At 38.7% G+C, this 14,983-nt stretch overlaps 1 protein-coding gene across 2 annotated transcripts in view; it reads left to right on the top strand.

Annotated features, from left to right (window-relative positions):
• Positions 1 to 14,983, top strand: part of NEDD4 (NEDD4 E3 ubiquitin protein ligase) — a 91,830-nt gene that overhangs the window by 56,427 nt on the left and 20,420 nt on the right. For both annotated transcript variants that reach the window (XM_068964446.1, XM_068964445.1), the window contains 8 exons: positions 2,237 to 2,356; positions 3,572 to 3,775; positions 5,222 to 5,302; positions 5,529 to 5,587; positions 5,688 to 5,742; positions 6,785 to 6,850; positions 12,228 to 12,457; positions 13,167 to 13,288. In XM_068964446.1, the coding sequence (XP_068820547.1) occupies positions 2,237 to 2,356; positions 3,572 to 3,775; positions 5,222 to 5,302; positions 5,529 to 5,587; positions 5,688 to 5,742; positions 6,785 to 6,850; positions 12,228 to 12,457; positions 13,167 to 13,288 (937 nt within the window). The remainder of the gene's footprint in view (positions 1 to 2,236; positions 2,357 to 3,571; positions 3,776 to 5,221; positions 5,303 to 5,528; positions 5,588 to 5,687; positions 5,743 to 6,784; positions 6,851 to 12,227; positions 12,458 to 13,166; positions 13,289 to 14,983) is intronic.

The following is a 14,983-nucleotide window of genomic DNA, read 5'->3' as shown; positions in this document are numbered from 1 at the left end:
CCTTGAGCTTCCTCTATCCCTTAGCCACCTATGAACTACCCCACCACCACCACCTTCACTCCTGCCTGGGCTCTTTCTTCCAAATTGTGTTCCTATGAATTCTCTCCCTTTTTGGGTGTGTGCGTGCTCCACTTCCCCACTTGGCACGGGCACCTCACTTTTTTTCTACCAACAGTTTGTGATTTTTGAATGGCAGCCTATATGTTAATTTTGAAAAGTGGGTTTTTTTTTCACTTTTATGGGGGTTCCAGCAAAGGAATTCACAGGCTCAAAAGGCCTTGAATTGGCTGATCCATCTAAAAAGGTGGCCCTGCACCCAGAGAGGAACATGGGCACTGTGCGGAGGAAGGAGGTAGGGGCACCCACCTGTGCGTTTGGCCCAGTCGGTATCAACCTTCAACACGAAGGTGGATGTCACAGGAAGACTGCCCTCCCTAGCCTTCCTCTCACTTAGTGCCCCGTGTCTAGCCGTCTCCACTCACCTTGTTGTTCAGTTGCTCAGTCGTGTCCAACTCTTTGCAACCCCATGGACTGCAGCATGTCAGACTTCCCTGTCCTTCACCATCTCCAGAGTTTGCTCAGACTCATGTCTGTTGAGTTGATGATGCCATCCCATAATGCCATGATATGTCATCCTCTGTCCACTCACCTGGAGCCACTTAAACTGAGATCCCTAGGCGTCTCTCCCACTGCATTTTGCATTGTCCTCTATGCAGTGAAACTGGTGAATTTCTGATTCACTGACAGGCACTCATCCAAGAAACACTTTTAAGTGTACCAAATGAGCTACAGAATCTAGAGATGATTTACATTTTATGTACTGGAAAACCTGTTTCCATGCCTTTTCCTTCTTAATACATTGATTAGAGATTTCTTTGCTTTCACAAAGCTTTCTTAAGGTATAATTTACATACCATAACATCCATCCATTTTTAAGTACACAAATGAGTTTTAGTAAATTTATACAGTTGTGCAGACACTACCACGGTCAAGTTTGAGAATACTTCCATCACCACAAAAAGTGTTCTTAATCCTAATACCTACTCTTAGCCCCAGGTGACTACTCGTCTGCTTTCTGTTGCTAGTTTTGCCTTTTCTAGGAATTTCGTTTAAGTGGAATCATACAGTATGCCATCTTATGCATCTGGCCTCTTTCACTTACTACAATGTTTTTGAGATTTATCCATGTTGCTGCATGTTTCAGGAGCTCATGATAGTCCATCATTGTAGATGTGTCTACACCATCCCATTTATCTACTCACTAGCTGTTAGACATTTGTAACACTGGGCAACTTTGAATTCCATTATTTTATAGACTCAGAGCTCATTACAACTGTCAGCAACGTACATCTACCTCTGTGTATCTACAGAACAGTGTATCTAGTGAACAGACTAGTGGTCATAGTTTTTATATTAAGACACATTAGGGAACCAGGCCAAACGTTGAAGAGTCTAATCTAGCTCAAAAGACAAAAGGAAGGTCAGACCTGGACTGTTTTCAGTAAACCTGGAAAACTAGACCTCTTTTGTTCATTAGCAATAAACTACAGTAATCAGCACTTCCCCAGCCTTCACAGAAAGAAAGCAGGGGTAACTTTTGACTTGGCACATATGGGTGATAATTTCTGTGGTTTGACTACCTGTGTTCAAATCTCAGCTCCATAATAGCAATGTTATCTGTTAGGAAATTACTTCCATTTTCTAAAACTACAGTTTTCTCGTAAGTAAAATGGGCCAGTAATCTTAATTATCTTATCAAGGTTTGTGTGGCAGTGAAATGGCATGGTCTGTGTGAGAGCAGTAAGTGGTTGTTACCACTTGCATGTTGTTATCACACTCATCATTATTGTCTGCTCTGTTGGTTTTTTTTTTTTAAGTGAAATGCTGTGCACTTTAAAGTATGGTTTAAAACATGATTCGTTTTAAAGAGAGTTATCAGTGAAAAAGGAGATATGGTCCTTTAAAAATGATTCTTTCTGGGAGCTTTCCTGATGGTCCAGTGGCTAAGATTCCATGCTTGCAATGCAGGGGAACAGGGTTCAGTCCTGATTAGGCAACTGGAGCCCACATGCTGCAGCTAAAAGATCCTGCATACAGCAACCAAGATCCCGTGTGATACAGCTAAGGCCCAACACAGCCAAATAAATAAATATTTTAAAAAATAGTAATGATAAAATACAATAAAGAAGAAGGATTCTTTCTTATTAATATTTAATTCTGTTATTCTTCACTGTAGCTTTTGCCTACTTCATCTGGATTACCACCAGGTTGGGAAGAAAAACAAGATGAAAGAGGAAGATCATACTATGTGGATCACAATTGCAGAACTACTACCTGGATAAAGCCCACTGTACAGGTACCATGCAGTCTGTTCATTATGGTGTTTTCTTAGGTAACTTAAACCATCATATTTCTATGGGCGCTGTTATAATATACCACTTAGTAGTAGATGCTGGATACTTCTAATTATTTTCTGATATTGGTGCTGTCTGTCGTTTCCTGCAGATCTCTAATATATGTGAGTCATTACTGGTTATTAGGTAAAATAAGTCCATTTGGGACTAGGAGGACAAAGTAAATGATCTGGTTTACTGGGTAATTTTGTAATTTGAATGGTTAAGATCATTATTTTGCTAAAAATAATCTTGGTGATTAGCATCTATCAAAGAACTTTGTCATAATGACACTGCGTCCTTGGCAACAGTTTGCCTTTTGTATTAATAATATTTCTTTGTAAGTAAGCATTTAGCAAAATGTCACAATTTCTCTTGAGAAATTTTTTTAAACTGAAAAGTACAGAGAATAATATAGTAAGTATCCATTTTCTTAAAACACTTAATTTACCACCATTAACAGCTCACCGTATTTGGTTCTAGATTTTTTGTTTTTTAAAATACAATACAGAGGAAAAGATTTTATCTTTTAATCAAGCACTTGACCCTGCTACCCAGAGGGAAATATCACTGTGAGCTTGTTGGGAATTCTTCCTGCCTATTTTATGTACTTAGTAGAGAGCTAAACAATGCAAAATATTATTTATGTCCATGTGTCAAATTTAACAAAGATATTATGTAATTCTAAATATTTTTTGCTCACTATTGCTTTAAAATCCTATCATGTTGGTTTAAATATAGATCTATTGGGTTTTTTTTTTAGCTGCCTTTTATTTTATCACAAGAATATATTACATTTCAGTTATCCATTTCTGTAGTGGCTGTTTGCCATTTATCTTGTCTACCACCATTCGAACCCATTTTTTGTGTGGGAAATTCCCACTCTATGTGAGTCTTTGGGGTGAGCAAAAAACAACCTTCTCTAGTTGTCAGTGCGGCTTCCCTGCAACTAGGGTTAACAGACTGTTAACCGCATCTTACTGCTCAAGAATTAGCTGAGAAATTTTAAATTGTTTTAAAAACAAACTTTGACAAAGCACTTTATTGGAGAAATGAGCCTCCAGTCTTTAGGCCTGTTTATAAGTGTGTGCGCTGTTTGCAGATTCAGTTACCTTTTTAACCACAGCTATTTGTATGTTCTCTGTAAACATTACTACATAATTGAATTAATGTGCTAGGCCACAGTGGAGACCAGTCAGCTGCCGTCAAGCCAGGGTTCTTCTGCAGGCCCTCAGCCACAGGCCCCCGCTAGTGACGCAGCACAACAGGTGACCCAGCCATCTGAAATGGAGCAAGGATTCCTCCCCAAAGGCTGGGAGGTCCGGCACGCACCAAACGGGAGGCCTTTCTTCATTGACCACAACACCAAAACCACCACCTGGGTAACTTCAGTGGCTTCCAGTTTAAATTTGTAATCACAGTAATAATCACTTACGTGTAGTTCTTGATAATCTTTATAAGTATACGTTAATACGGGCTTCCCTGGTGGTTTGGATGGTAAAGAACCTGCTTGGAGTGTGGTAGAGACCCGGGTTTGATCCCTGGGTCTGGAAGATCTCCTGGAGAAGGGAATGGCTGGCTACCCAATCCATTCCTAGTCCTTATTTAAAAATATGTTGAATTCTTAAGAGTATTATTTATATTCAGTATATTTATACCTATTTTTAATATCGGGGGGATTCTTAAGGCTATACATTTACTTCCTGTTTGCAGTGGGCTTTTGTTTTGTTTTTTGGCCATGCCACATGGCTTGTGGGATCTTAGCTCCCCAAGCAGAGATTGAACCCATTCCACTCTTCAGTGAAGGTATGGAGTCCTAACTACCAGGGAAGTCTTGTGTTTCTTGTGTTTGCAGTTTTTAGCTCCCTAGCCATAAATGCCCAGGAAGATATTTAGTCATAATCATTTCCCTTTATATGAGGCCTCTAGTTCCAAAGTACTTTTGAATCCATACCTCATAATATTCAGAAAGCCTTATGAGCTAGGTAGAATAAGTATTTTTATTTTAAGATAAGGCTTAAAGTTGTTGAGTAGTTGGTTCACCACTAATAGAAAAACTACTGAAAATTATCAGTAAATGCAGAGATTTTGATTAATAAATTATTTAAAAGTTACCAATATGCCTAAATTAAAATTATATAATACATTACTTAATAAAACAATATTGAAATGATAATATTTAAATAAATCCAAATAAATTAAATTTTGTTCTTTCTTTCAATAATTTGAGTTGGCTTTAATAACCTTTTTGAGCTTACCTTCTTATCTCTTAAAATTAATAAATTAATATATAATAAATTAACAGCTTAGCATCTGTCTGGGTACCAAAAAGCATGTTCAAGGCCTCAGAAATAACACATGCTCCAGCTTTATGTCCACTCTTACACCAGTTTTTATTTAGAGAAGAGCCCTGTGTAGTGACATAATCCTTAAAGAGTGGGCAAAATACTCTAAATGGTTTGTGTGAAAGAGCAAGTAAGTTAATACGGATCCTTCTCAAGATCTAATTGAATTTTTTTTAATTAAAAAAGAAAAAAATTTTTTTTGACCTGCCGCAAGGTATGTAGAATTTTAGTTTCCCAGTCAGGAATCGAACCCATGCCCCCTGCGGTGGAAGCGTGGAGTCTTAACCACTAGATTGCCAGGGTCCCTTAGAACTGAATATTGTAGCCTATGAAGGAGAGATTTTAGATGAGAACCTATTATTTCATTGAGTAAGCAAATGAAAGTGAATCCATTGATATTAGAAAACATAGTAACAGATTGACTTTCATGATTTTAAAGTTTGTGTGTATATATTGTTTTCTTTATTTACTCTACCAAAAAAGGAAGATCCAAGACTGAAAATTCCAGCTCATCTGAGAGGAAAGACATCACTTGATTCTTCCAGTGACCTGGGGCCTTTACCTGTAAGTTTATAGAACTGTTACCCATCTAACTTGACTGTCTCAAACGTTTGTATTTTGGAATGAAATAGTTCTTTCACAACTATAATTAATATTATTGTTGAAGTGTTGATGTCTTCTACCAAGAATGGAATATACAAATTAAATCAACCATATAACCAAAACCATTTTTCTGCCCATACACTGAAAACCTGTTCCTAATATAAATGAAATATGTTCTTCATTATAGCCAGGATGGGAAGAAAGAACTCACACTGATGGAAGAATCTTTTACATAAATCACAGTATGTACAGTGTGATTTTTTTTTCCCATTACATTATCTTCTGTAATATCGAATTTTTTGCATGAGAATAAAGAATCTCTTTTTTTCTCTCTTTCTTCAGATAGTAAAAAAACACAATGGGAAGACCCTCGTTTGCAGCATGTAGCAATAACTGGACCAGTAAGTCTCTTTGTATCAGCATCCTCTGATGGGGTTGTCCTCTTACTTGTGTCTTCAAGGACAGATGATGAAGGGTATAGCTCTAAATAAAGGTGTTGAGAGGAAAGCACATTTGCAAATCTCTCCTCTCCCCACCACCCATACACTCAGTCTCAGTTATTTGAAAAGGGCATTTAAAGTAGTTACCTTTACTCTACACAACCACCTTGGGATGCCAGTGAGCAAGAAAGTTAACTCAGTGAAGCTAACTCAGTGAGGCTGCTGTGCTCAGACTAGTACTTGAAATAATCTGAAAAAAGAATGCTGGAATCCTCAGCAAAGCAGATAGGAACCAAGAGTGTATCTGATGAGAAAGCCGACAGTGCCTTGTCAAATCAGGGTCATGTCTTGAACTTTTTGGTTGAAATCATTGTAAATACTGGTATATAAGACATTCATATTTAAAGTACAAGTATTACTATGTATGAATGTTTATACTACTCTTGAATCAGTTTAATGATAGGAAAATAAATTTCCTCTTTTATATAGCTTCTTTTTCAGGTTATAATTGTTTTCTAATTCACAAAAATAAGTAAAATTGAAGATACAATTCTTTTAGATTACTCTTGTGACTCCATGTTTAGTCTTTTAAAGTAATGGATAAAAAAGGCAACTCCTCAGAGTTCAAGGAAAAAGTACATTTTTCAAATTGTTCCTTTAATGGAGAAATCACTTTGAAAGTCTCTTTAGAAATGGAAATTTTCATTTCTAATATTTCTTTACTTGGAAGACATTTCTGTTTCTGGCCTATTGCATTTCAAGAATACTGCATGATGAAAATTGCAGCCATAAGAATTGCTGGATACAATTTTATCTTAAACAGAGAAATTAAAATTTTTTAAGTTTTATATTTCTTTTTCTTTGAATTAAACTTTTCTTTCCAAATATTCTCTTTTAATGCCTTTAACTTATGTTCATAAAATACCCAGAGGGGAGTTTTTTAAATTGTTCCAGAATAAAACAACTTAAACCTTCTTTATTTTTCCAAAATTTTTAACTCAAGGCAGTGCCCTACTCCAGGGATTACAAAAGAAAGTATGAGTTCTTCCGAAGAAAGTTGAAGAAGCAGGTTAGTGATACTTATAATGAGTTCTTAGGAATGTTTGTCATATGGGCTGAAAGCATGGGAAGTACATTTGAAAAAGTAATAGAGAATTTATTATATATGAACAATTTTGGATAGCTTCTTTTAGGGAAAGGATGCTTATTTTTTGAGTAGCTGTAATATATGATTAGAGTCTAGTTATTTTATGTCTGTATTTTTCAAATAGAGAAAATAGTTTTAAAAATTTGCTATTGAAGAGCTCTAACTTGAGTTCCTCCTGGGTTTGTGGGGCTTGGGTTTTGTAGAAACTGAGCAAGAGTAACTCAGGAGATTATCCTGTGGCCTAGACTTTGCTTGTATAGGAGGACTCTCTGGATTCTGCTTCTACTTGGACTCCTGTTTTCCATTGTTAGTCATTCATTCTTTACAACTTCATTATAATACATCTCTGCATAATTTGAATGTACAGCTGTGATTGGAGCAGTCCTCTTGTTGTTTATCTCCTTTTGCTTATCAGATATATTCACAACACTTTTTCCATCACCACAAATTCAGTGTGTTTGGAACTAAATCTGCCCATCTATTTCATTTCTCTTGGTTATGACAGTTTTTTTAAGTAATTGCTTTTTTAAAATTGAAAGAGCCTTTAAGTTCCATAATGCTTTACAGTTTTCAGAGGTTTCATACACATCACTTCACTTCAGTCACTCAGTCGTGTCCGACTCTTTGCGACTCCATGTATCGCAGCACGCCAGGCCTCCCTGTCCATCACCATCTCCCGGAGTTCACTCAGATTCACATCCATCGAGTCAGTGATGCCATCCAGCCATCTCATCCTCGGTCGTCCCCTTCTCCTCCTGCCCCCAATCCCTCCCAGCATCAAAGTGTTTTCCAATGGGTCAACGCTTCTCATGAGGTGGCCAAAGTATTGGAGTTTCAGCCTCAGCATCAGTCCTTCCAAAGAAATCCCAGGGCTGATCTCCTTCAGAATGACTGGTTGGATCTCCTTGCAGTCTAAGGGACTCTGAAAAGTATTCTCCAACACCACAGTTCAAAAGCATTAATTCTTTGGTGCTCAGCCTTCTTCACAGTCCAACTCTCACATCCATACATGACTACTGGAAAAACCATAGCCTTGACTAAACGGACCTTAGTCGGCAAAGTAATGTCTCTGTCTTTGAATATGCTATCTAGGTTGGTCATAACTTTTCTTCCAAGGAGTAAGCATCTTTTAATTTCATGGCTGCACTCACCATCTGCAGTGATTTTGGAGCCCCCCCAAATAAAGTCTGACACTGTTTCCACTGTTTCCCCATCTACTTCCCATGAAGTGATGGGACCGGATGCCATGATCTTCGTTTTCTGAATGTTGAACTTTCAGCCAACTTTTTCACTCTCCTCTTTCACTTTCATCAAGAGGCTTTTGAGTTCCTCTTCACTTTCTGCCATAAGGGTGGTGTCATCTGCATATCTGAGGTTATTGATATTTCTCCCAGCAGTCTTGATTCCAGCTTGTGCTTCTTCCAGCCCAGCGTTTCTCATGATGTACTCTGCATAGAAGTTAAATAAGCAGGCTGACAATATACACATGGTTTTATATAAGTCCATAATAACCCCTTTTTCCCCCACCTCTGTATTGCCCCTCCCCCTGCCCATAACCACTAGTTGTTCTCTCTCTCTCTCTCTCTTTGGCTGCGCTGGGTCTTTGTTGCAGGGGCTTCTTTCTCTTCACGGCAGTGCTAGGGCTTCTCATTTTGGTGGCCTCTCTTGTGGTGGCACTGGGGCTCTTAGGGCACATGGTCTCAGCAGTTGTGGTTCCTGGGCTCTAGAGCACACGTTCAGTAGTTGCCGCGCACAGGATCAGTTGCCCGTGGCATGTGGGATCTTCCAGAACCAGGGATCAAACCCATGTCTCCTCCATTGGCAGGTGGAATCTTTATTACTGAGCCCCCAAGGAAGCCCTGTTCTCTGTATCTGAGAGAGGGATGACCGTTTTTTAACACCTTTCTGATTTGCTCAGGCTTCTCCCCTTGCCTGCAGTTTAGGAGTACTGCCACTAGGTGGCTACGTTGGGTTACACTTCCTTGCCTTCCAAGCTGGAAGCCTGGTTTTCCAAAGATTCAAGATAGTTTCTGCTGCCACAAATTTTTCTCATCCAAAACAGGACAGAAATGAACTACAGTACTTATTTAGTGCAAATATGCCTTAATAAAATCTAAAAATATCTTCAGTGTTTTAAATGCATCTTCAATAATAACCTTGTTTTAAAATTGCTCTGGAAATTTGTTTTCTACTTCTTAACATTCTTTGGCATTCTAAGTCTGTTTTGAATTATTTATATGGTAAATATCTTCACTCTTAATGACAAGACACTGGTGGAATAGAAGTGTTAGCTTCTCTGTTTGCCAGTCTGAACACTTATAAACATGTTACAGTGTCTAATGGTTGATATTCTCTAAGCAGCAGGTCACAGAACACAAAACCATAATGAAAGTAGTAATTTTTATTGAGTTCTGACCACATACTAGGCATTTTCCTTAAGTTACATGTATGATCCTTGTGTAATCTCTGTAATAACTCTATAATGAAGGGACTATTATTATCCATTACTACTATAATGAAGGACTATTATTATCACATCTTAGAGTTGAGGAAGCTGAGGCCCAGAAAAACTAGGCAATGTGATCCAGTTCCATGGTTATTAGCAGCAAAGCCAGATACAAACCAAGTGGTGCAATGCCAGAGTCCATCCTCCTAACTCACATGACATACCAGATTGGGGATTAAGAGAAGAAATTACCCAGAATGCAAGAAAGGTATATAAGAAGGTGAAATTATGAAAGAAAAGATAAGAGACATGAAGCTGTTCCAGAAGAAAAGCCCAAGGAAGAGGCCGAGAATCTGAATCCTCAGTTTTAACAAAACGTCCCAAGCAGGATTTAAGAAATAAGACACCTGTCTGGACACATCACATCACAGCAAAAGAGCAGAACATCAAGGAGGAGATAACAATGTGTGAAGCAGTGCTCCAAAGCCTTGAGGTGCCTTTATCGTTTCCCTCCACCTCATCCTTAACATGTCATTAGTTTGGATTAAGGGTGGCTAATCATTATTGAGATCACTGTGTGCCAGGCACTGTGTCAGCACATGCAATGCATTGTCCCAGTTATTCCTGAAAGAGCTCCCTAAGGGTAAATACTTTTATCGTCCCTATTTTATAGATGAGGTAATTAAGTCTTAGAAAAGATGTGCAAGCTGAAGCCAGGACTTGAACACAGGGTCACCTGACTCCAGAATCCATGCATGATCCACCACTCAGCTCAGATGTGGAAATTGCTCCTGTGGCCTCCCTTCTGTTGCTGTCGCTCACTCAGAGGGTCCATTCATTTTCTGTCACTCAGGCTGTTTCAGGGGTCTTTCACTGACCGGTGTGTCTTTTGTCTCCCCTCATGTGTGCTTAGTTGCTTAGTCATTTCCAACTCTTTGAGAACCCATGGACTGTAGCCTTCCAGGCTCCTCTGTCCATGGGATTTTCCAGGCAAGAATACTGGAGTTGGTTGCCATTTCCTCCTCCAGGGGATCTTCCCAACCCAAGGATTGAACCCCAAGGTCCTGTGTCTCCTGCATTGCAGGCAGAGTCTTTACCCGCTGAGCCACTGGGAAAGCTCCATTGAAATACCTTTTAGATCTGCTGGTGTCAGCCTCTGAGGATGTAGCTAGCAGTCTGATCCTGTGACTTCCTGCTCAGCAGCTCTTCCTAGGCAGCCTTCACACTGTCTACACTGTTCTACCCTGCGGCCTCAGAGTGCTTCTGCAACTCCTTCTACCCGAATCCCTCTCTTCTTCCCCTCCCCCTTCTGTACCATCCAGCTCTCAGATGGCTGGGACCCTTCTCCCTGCTTGCTGTTCCTCAGCCCTTCTCTCCCTTCCCACCCCAGACAGGACTTTCTCTCGAAGCCTCCTTGGTTGTCTCACTTGTAATTAATAGCTCGTTTTTTTGTTTTTGTTTTTTTTGCCTACAAAACTTTGCTTCTGTTTCTGTTGTTAGCAATGTTTCTACTCTTTTAAATCTCAGAATTAGTAACATTTACATTTGTTTCTCACACACACACCACATTGTAAACTCCCTGTGAAGAAGTGACCACATTTTATGCCATGTTTTCATTCCCTTTTCCTCCCATCTCTGGGTTCTTTGCAGTACCTACCTATAGCATGGACCTGGCCCAGAGTGGGCCTTGAGTAAGTGCTTGTTGAGTCACTTACCTGCACTAGTGGCTTGCCCACTGTCTAAAATCATAAAATTGCTTTTGTCCAGTCTTACCAGTTTTTTAAATTGCACAAGCAGCAGAGGAAATTGTTTATGGTTTACTTCCTCTGCTGCTCACACAGGGAGGATGTATACCATACTTCACTTGCAGCCCTCAGCCTCAGTAGTTGTGGCACATGGGTTTAATTCTCCACAAAACTTATGTTATACTTATATTGCTTATATAACCTGCTTATATCATTATGTTTCTAAGGGCTTTCCCACTTTTCCTAAGTATTTTGTGAGTGAAATTGATTTAGAGCTAATCCTCTTTCCTTTTCTTGATTCTACAGAATGTTGATGGCATGTTTTCTTTTCATGGTTTCCACTGGAACACTGCACGCAGAGTACTCAAAAATAAAATATTCAGATATATTTCTATATAATTTACAGTAAGGTCTGCCTAAAAGCATAGTTATCTACATTTGTCATATAAGCAAATTATGTACAAAAGATAAATGAGGCAATGTAGCTCATTCATTAAGAACAGAGGAAAAAGAAAAAAAGAACAGAGGCTCAGAAGCTAAGACTTTCTTAACTTGTATCTTTAGTTTCTTCATCCATAAAATGAAGACAATAATAGTAGGCTCTTTATAGTGTTGTTATGAGGAGTAAATGAGTTAACCCATTAAAATTCTGGGAACAGTGTTGGCACAGTCTGTAAAAGTTAGCACCTGTTAATGAGTGAAGTAGACAGGCTCCAGAGAGGAAATATGGAGGGCAGGGGAGAACCCTAAGCTGACAGGCAAACAAGTATTGATAGCAGGCAGTGACTTGACTGACTGTCGGTCACAGAATATCTTTCTTGGATCTTAAGGTGGAAATGACTGCTCATGAAATGCCTTCATATGAGTGTTACTGTCACCATCAATAGCTGCTTCTTCAGTGAAAATGAGAAGTCTTTGTTATTACGTGACTAGAGAAAATGCATGAGTTCTTTAATACTGTTGAGGGAGTACAAGACAATATACCTAGGCCTGTTTTCCCTGAAAAAGGATCTTGGGCACAGGAATAGAATGCAGTGAATTTTATAACGTTCATGACAGAAATGTGTGTTGAACTGATTTAAACAGTCTCTCTTCTCTGGATTTTCAGAATGACATTCCAAACAAATTTGAAATGAAACTTCGCCGTGCAACTGTTCTTGAGGACTCTTACAGGAGGATTATGGGGGTCAAGAGAGCAGACTTCCTCAAGGCTAGACTGTGGATTGAGTTTGATGGTGAAAAGGGACTAGATTATGGAGGAGTTGCCAGAGAATGGTTCTTTCTGATTTCAAAGGAAATGTTTAACCCTTATTATGGGTTGTTTGAATATTCTGCTACGTAAGTACCTTTACAATGACTGTACAGAAAAAAAAAAAATCACTGTTTTGAAAATAACAGAGTAATGTGATGGGAGGGAAATGTAAGTCACAACGTGCCAGAAAAGGGGAGAGGGTAACTAATGTTGTTTCAGAAATAACTTTTAAAAGTTACAGTGAAATATACATAACATGAAATTTACCATTCTTATCATGTTACATGCATTCATTGTTGTGCAACCATCACCACCATCTACCTCCAGAACTTTTTCATCATCCCACACTGAAACTGTATCCTTTAAGCGTGATCTCCCCTATTCCCTGGCATTAACCATTCCACTTTCTGTTTCTATGAACTGGATTATTCTCAGTACCTTGTATAAGTAGAATCATACAGTATTTGACTTAACTGACTTAACTTCATTAGCATAGTGTTCTCAAAGTTTATCCATGTAGTAGTATGTGGTAGAATTTCCTTCCTTTTGAAGGCTAATATCCCATTATGTGTCTATACCACATTTATTTATCCATTTAACTTTCAAAAACATTTGGATTGTTTCCACCTTTTGAACAAAATGACTATTTTTAAAACCATTAAATCCAGGGATCTAATATGGTTGTAATAGAGTTGAACAACTGTAAAAAGAGGGAGACATTTTACAATTAATTGTCATATTAAATTTTTTATATGAAATATAGAAGAGAGCATTTAAATGTGGTTGTCTTTACAGGGATAATTATACCCTACAGATAAATCCCAATTCTGGACTGTGTAATGAAGATCACCTTTCTTATTTCAAGTTTATTGGTCGGGTAGCTGGGATGGCAGTGTATCATGGCAAACTGTTGGATGGTTAGTATTTTTTTTAATTGGAGGTTAATTGCTTTACATGTTGTGTTGGTTTCCACAATACATCAATGTGAATCAGCCGTGTGTGTGTGTGTGTGTGTGTGTGTGTGTGTGTGTATCTCTCCTCCCTCATGAGTCTCCCTTCCACCCAACCCCCCACCCCACCCCCCTCACTTGCCACAGAGCTGAGCTGAACTCCCTGTGTTATACAGCAGCTTCCCACTAGCGATCTTATTTTACACATGGTAGTGTATATGTTTTTTTTCTTTTTCTTTTTATTACATGTGTTCCCCATCCTGACTCTCCCTCCCCATCCCATCCCTCAGGGTCATCCCAGTGCACCAGCCCTGAGCACCCTGTTTCATGCATCGAACCTGGACTTCCAATCTATTTCACATAGGATAATGTACATGTTTTGATGCTATTCTCTCAAATCATCCCACCCTCACCTTCTCCCACAGAGTTTAATGTCTGTTCTTTACATCTCTGTCTCTTTTGCTGGCTTGCATATAGGGTCATCATTACCATCTTTCTAAATTCCATATATATGCGTTAATATACTGTATTGGTTTTTCTTTTTGACTTACTTCACTCTGTATAATAGGCTCCAGTTTCATCCACCTCATTAGAACTGACTCAAATGCATTCTTTTTAATAGCTGAGTAATATTCCATTGTATATATGTACCACAGCTTTCTTATTCATTTGTCTGCCGATGGACATCTAGGTTGCTTCCATGTCCTGGCTATTGTAAACAGTGCTGCGATGAACATTGGGGTACACGTGTCTCTTTCAATTCTGATTTCCTCAGTGTGTATGCCCAGCAGTGGGATTGCTGGGTCTTATGGCAGTTCTATTTCCAGTTTTTTAAGGACTCTCCACACTGTTCTCCATAGTGGCTGTACTAGTTTGCATTCCCACCAACAGTGTAAGAGGGTTCCTTTTTTCTCTGCACCCTCTTCAGCATATATTGTTTGTAGACTTTTGGATAGCAGCCATTCTGACTGGCATGAGATGATACCCCATTGTGGTTTTGATGTGTATTTCTCTGATAATGAGTGATGTTGAGCATCTTTTCATGTGTTTGTTAGCCATCTGTATGTCTTCTCTGGAGAAATGTCTATTTAGTTCTTTGGCCCATTATTTGATTGGATCGCCTATTTTTCTGGAATTGAACTGCAGGAGTTGCTTGTATATTTTTGAGATTAATTCTTTGTCAGGTGCTTTGTTTGCTATTATTTTCTCCCATTCTGAAGACTGTCTTTTCACTTTGCTTATAGTTTTTGTTGTGCAAAAGCTTTTAAGTTTAACTAGGTCCCATTTGTTTATTTTTGCTTTTATTTCCATTGCTCTGGGAGGTGGGTCATAGAGGATCCTATGATTTAAGTCAGAGAATGTTTTGCCAGTGTTTTCCTCTAGGAGTTTTATAGTTTCTGGTCTTACATTTAGATCTTTAATCCATTTTGAGTTTATTTTTGTGTATGGTGTTAGAAAGTGTTCTAGTTTCATTCTTTTACAAGTGGTTGACCAGTTTTCCCAGCACCACTTGTTAAAGAGATTGTCTTTTCTTCATTGTATATTCTTGCCTCCTTTGTCAAAGATAAGGTGTCCATAGGTGCATGGATTTATCTCTGGGCTTTCTACTTTGTTCCATTGATCTATGTTTCTGTCTTTGTGCCAGTGCCATACTGTCTTGAG

This window comes from Capricornis sumatraensis, chromosome 2 (assembly GCF_032405125.1).
Source record: "Capricornis sumatraensis isolate serow.1 chromosome 2, serow.2, whole genome shotgun sequence".
Lineage (NCBI taxonomy): Eukaryota > Metazoa > Chordata > Mammalia > Artiodactyla > Bovidae > Capricornis > Capricornis sumatraensis.
The sequence above is the reverse complement of the archived record's forward strand: the minus strand, read 5'-3'. Positions and strand labels throughout refer to the sequence as shown.